Genomic DNA, 5,163 nt, shown 5'->3' on the forward strand with positions numbered 1-5,163 from the left:
GGACCCTGGTCTCCATGCTGAGGAGGACTGAGTCTGTCAGCAGAGATGAAGCCCGAAGGAACCAAAGATGGACTGACCTTAGTTTCATTGAGTTCCTGCTGTGGAACCTGATTTTTTACAGTCAGAACTGAACCTGGTCGTCTGTAAACTGACATCAGGGACAGTAGAAGTAATCTGATTACTGTGAGGTCGTACAGTTAAGGGCTGTAGCGCACGTCTGTTTTTTTTGTAGTTTATCTGCACATGAAAACTTTAAAATCAGTGGTGTTGAGTTTCTCCTGGTGCAGAACCAGGAGGTCCAGAAGGAGCCACAGCAGCACTAATCAGTGGTCGCTGGTGCAGAAACACAAACCATTAGAGGTTACAGGCGATCGCTGGTGATTCTAAATCTAGTTTTACGGGGACGAGGAGGCAGCGAGGGAGGTGAGGTTAGATGTGAGACGAGGTGACGGAGGTGAAGCCTTACGAAGCCTCTCCTCAGAATACTGAAGGGGATGGTTCTCTTTACTATATGAGTCTCCCAAACCCTCCTGCCCCAGTCCTCCACAAACACCGAGGCCTCGCGCCTGCAGCCGTCCGGACCCTGCAGCGACAGCAACAAGCCCACGGCTCGGGTTTATTCACAGGCACAGACAGAGAACAGCAACAGGAGGCTGGAGGGGGAGGCCAGGTGAGACTGCACCTCCGTTGCCTGCCTCTCTAAACCCTGAGCTCTGACTGCAGGTACAGGAAACAGGTCTGGATGGTGCAACACGACCAAAGTGGCCAAAGCTACAGCTATAACCAGTCAGCTCTTGGTTGGGTTTGGGAACATTAACATGGTACAAAAATACACCATTAAACAGTTTTACACAAACTATATAAACAACAGTCCACTGTGGTTCGCAGATTGAGTCAAATCCCTTTAAACCTCTTTCTGTGGCGCCCCCTGCTGTGTGGGCACCTACAGTTTGTTTCCATCTATCCTCCACCCCCCCCCACTTCTATTCTTATTATAATGTTAAATGGACATGAACACTTTAAACTTTAACCTCAAATCTGGTTCACTGCTGGACAGGAAGTGAGGTTTTGGTTGGTTCCTTATGGTTCTCAGTGTTGTTAAGGCTGGGTTGGTGCGTCGCTGTGACCACGTCCGTGACTCACCAGTATCTGGACGGTCAGCAGTCCTTCTCCAGCATCTCTGGCGTCGATGGTGAACTCGACCGGCAGACTGGCCGGAACTCCAGAAGCGTTCAGACCCGGACCGCTGGCTCGAACTTTACTGGCATCGTGAGCCGGCAACGTCTTGATCTTGAAAGGACTGAGAGGAGACGGTTTGAGAGGTTAGCGCTCAGACACGAGGATCAGAAGAACTTCCTGGTTCTGTAATGTCTTCAGTACCGACCTGCGGGGAACCTCCTGGTCGGCGTACTTGACGCACACCGTGTACGGACCGTCGTTGGCAGGAGTGTAGTTGACCGTGTGAGTGCCGTCGCCGTTGTCAGTGACGCTGATGGGTTCGGCCACACCTGAAGACAAACCAGGTGTTTGGAATGTAAACAAAGTCCTGAAATAGGCTTTATGACAACATGCAAAGAGCAGTACCGGGTCCAGACATGAGCCTGGGTCATTCTGGTGCAACTCACCGTACGATCCTGACTATCTTCAACTTCACTGGTTTGTTTAAAGTGGTAAAACTGGGTTCAAAGGTAACACTGATGTTTGAGTTAAACATTTTTAAAGGAGTTTTTTTGTTGTTTTCTTTAACCAATCTGTGGATTATTGTTGGAAGTTCAATAACTTATTATGTAGAGTCAGGTTCATCGATACGTACATCTGGTCTTCAGTGGTCCTGCTTTGATAGAGCAACACAAACCAGTTGTGTCCATGTTTGAGTCTCAATATTCCATCAACCATAGAACTTTTATTGTTCACCCTAATAGCAGGTTGCTTTCTTTAAAAACCAAAAAAGAAGTCCAGCTGCCTCCTATTTCAGCACTTAAGGTTTGTACGAAATGCAACCCCAGAAGAAACCTACAGGAGTAAAAAGACCAATCAGCGGTGTGTTCTGGTCCTACCTGTTGGCCCGTAGAGTTGGACCTCCAGAGGAGCCACTCCAGCCTTGCTGCTGTCCACAGTGAAGGTCTGAGGAACATGAGCTCGGACTCCACTTCCAAGGCCTGGACCTGAACATCTCACCTTGCTGGGATCAACCAGCTCTCGCACCGGGACACGAAACGGACTCACTGCAAGACAAACAGGAATCAGTAAACCCTAAACCGAACCTAACCGTCCAGGGCAGAGATCTTAGCGGCATCTCCTACTTGGGATTGGTCGGCCTCCGAAGGTGATGTTGACGTCATATTCTCCAGGTGTGAAGGGGATGTACTCCACGCTGCAGCTGCCATCTTTGTTGTCCTTACACGACATCTTTGCCTCCGACGGTCCCTCGATTGCCAGACCAAGACCTCCAGTGCCAGCACCCCTGAGGATGAACCGGCCAGAGGGCGATTAAAAAGGAGGTTTCAGAGAGAACTTCAGGCTCAGTAGAACTAAACATTCCAGAGTGCTATACCTGGTCTCAACAGTGAAACGGTTTGATTTGTTCACGAGTCCTTCTTCTAGACCTGGACCGTAAGCTTGGACTCGAGTTGGATCACAACCCTCGATCACCGACACCTTGAACGGACTCTTCGGCACCGAGACCTCATCGAACGAAACCTCGATCAGATGCAAACCTGCAGACAGACGGACAGAGTTGTTCAGTAAGAGTTGAACATACAAAGAAATGTGTGTTCACGGCTTTATTTTCAAACCTGGATCCTTTATATCCCGTCTTTGGCAGCTAGTTAGCATCTGGCTCACTTGTCACACCAGCTTCAAGTAATTTTGGACAGTTATTGAGTCATTTTGTTCATTTTTTTTGCATAATTGTGGAAATTTTAGATAAGTTTCAAGACATTTTTGACAAGGTTTTGTCATTCTGAATTAATCTGAATTAATTTTGAGTAAGTTTAAAGGTTATTTCAAGCAATTTTTGAGTAATGTCAGACAATTTTTTTCAATTTTGGTCAATTTTTCAGTCATTCTGGACAACTGACCGTCCATATTGATGCCTGGAGACCACTTTGTAACGCTCCACATGCTGATCCATGATTACAGTTAGCGGCTAAGTTTCCAGCTAAGTAGGATTCATGGCAACAAACCAGCAGATAGTTATGCTAGTGATCAGATATGAAAATCATTTTTATCTAAAAGTTGCAGGAAGCTTGCGCTACTTGCCTCCCACTCTACTCTCTTTCCCAATATCTCTAAAAAGGAATTGAAGAATGCAGTTAGCATGACACTTAGCCACAACATACACACCAGTGAGAAATACAGCAGGTTGAATAATTAAAGAATCATCTTTTTAAGAAAACCTGAAGATGTGCTGTGTTATTGTATGTCCTGCCTTCCCTCTACACAGATGGTCATTACTTGTATAAAATCAGAATTCATGAATAATCTTGAGATTTCGGTTGTTGCACCACTTTATAGTTCTTAGTAAATGTCATTAAGAAAGACATTAGCATCAATGGCTAACTTGATGAAGCTCAAAGCACCACCTGAATAATTTGTTTTTGATTCATTCCCAACAACACCCTGATCTCTGATTGTTGTGTCCACTGAGCGTTCGACTCAAAGGAACCTGAACACTGAATGTTTCCTCCTGGTTTCTAACCCTGTTCTGGGTTTTGGACCAGCAACCCTTCATCCACGGGTGCTTCAGCGTGGAGGTGTTGGTGGTTTGAACCGGACACGACAGAAGAGATTCCAACAGAGAATCACTTTCCATTAAAATTCCAGTCTGAGCGAAGCCTCTGCAGGCCGAGTATTTCCGTCCCACAATGCACTGGGCTGCAGCATGTCACACATCACTATCAGTGGAAAACCATCTGCTGCCTGCAGACAGGCTGCAGCTATAAATACCGTCCGACCGTCCGTCCGTCTGCTGCCGCTCACCGGGAGGTTGGACTGCAGCCGTTCATTTACTGGTGAACGGCAGCATGTGACCAGTAAAATAACACACAATAAACACTATAAATACAACAGCTACGTCACGGTTTTACCTGTTTAACCATTTTAACCTGTTTAATCAGCGGATTTTGCGTGTTTCAATAATAAATTAGATTTATAAGATGTTCCTGAAAAAAGCAGTTTACCAGGTTGTAGATTTGTCTGGAGTGTTGACCGGACTTCTACCATGTAGTGTATTATAGCTACTATTAGCCTGTTAACACACTGTTAGCATCAAACAGTATATTTCAAGCTGTACGTTCGCATGCTAGGATAATAAGGTTTGTATGTTAACAAACATAAAAAACTAAAAAGTTATATGATAGCACGTTATCAAGTAATTAGGGAGTTTAAATGCCTACATTTAGAACATCCAGTTGTAAACCAGCTATCTTTGATCTAAAACACATTAACAGACTGAAAACCCTAAAAAATGCTGCTGCTGGCGGCTATTCTGAGTATTTAAAGCCAGTTTTTAGTTAAGTCCTGTTTTCCCTCATTAGAGGTCTGAACATAATGAACTCGTGGTCCAAGTTTAAACCACAGACATGTTTACTGCTGCAGAGGAACAGCAGAACTATTTATTCCACCATTATGATGCTCTGCAGCAGAACCATGAATCAGCTGATGAGCTGTGGTCTGTGGAGCTCACCGTCCTCGTAGGGCGTGTACTGCACCAGGTAGGTCCCGTCCTCCTTGTCGATGACGTAGGCGTCTGTGTTGGCGCCCGACGGGTTGGAGATGGCGGCGCTGACGTGGTTCCCGCCGCTCTTGTAGTGAGCTCGGGCGTCCACGATGAAGTGGGTTTTTACTTCCCTCAGGACGCCTGTGAAGGAGAAACACATAAAAACTTGCACAAAAAAGGAATTCTGTGTGTTTCTGTACCTTAAAACTTCAATGATTGTTCAGTCAGAGCGGTCGAAGAACGACACAAAACAAACAGCAAAGCTCAAAAATAAAAGAAGCGAAACACTCACAAAAAGACCATCAGAAGCAAAACTGTAACTGAGAAAAGACAAAACCGCTGCAAAAAGATACCAACGCGCAACAAATAGAAGCAAAAAGTCCACAAAGAGACAAAAAAAACATCACAGACAAACGCAAAAAGACACAAAAGCACCACAAAGA

At 45.5% G+C, this 5,163-nt stretch overlaps 1 protein-coding gene across 2 annotated transcripts in view; it reads right to left on the reverse strand.

The window, feature by feature from the left end:
- LOC103369979 (filamin-C-like) overlaps window positions 1-5,163 on the reverse strand; it is a 58,806-nt gene that overhangs the window by 17,309 nt on the left and 36,334 nt on the right. For both annotated transcript variants that reach the window (XM_008298855.1, XM_008298854.1), the window contains exons 23-29: window positions 4,688-4,861; window positions 2,555-2,717; window positions 2,304-2,464; window positions 2,058-2,225; window positions 1,385-1,508; window positions 1,144-1,300; window positions 467-583 (exon numbers count right to left, since the gene is read on the reverse strand). In XM_008298855.1, coding sequence (XP_008297077.1) covers window positions 467-583; window positions 1,144-1,300; window positions 1,385-1,508; window positions 2,058-2,225; window positions 2,304-2,464; window positions 2,555-2,717; window positions 4,688-4,861 — 1,064 coding nt within the window. The remainder of the gene's footprint in view (window positions 1-466; window positions 584-1,143; window positions 1,301-1,384; window positions 1,509-2,057; window positions 2,226-2,303; window positions 2,465-2,554; window positions 2,718-4,687; window positions 4,862-5,163) is intronic.

Source organism: Stegastes partitus, unplaced genomic scaffold (genome assembly GCF_000690725.1).
Source record: "Stegastes partitus isolate 25-593 unplaced genomic scaffold, Stegastes_partitus-1.0.2 Scaffold1357, whole genome shotgun sequence".
Taxonomy (NCBI): Eukaryota; Metazoa; Chordata; class Actinopteri; family Pomacentridae; genus Stegastes; species Stegastes partitus.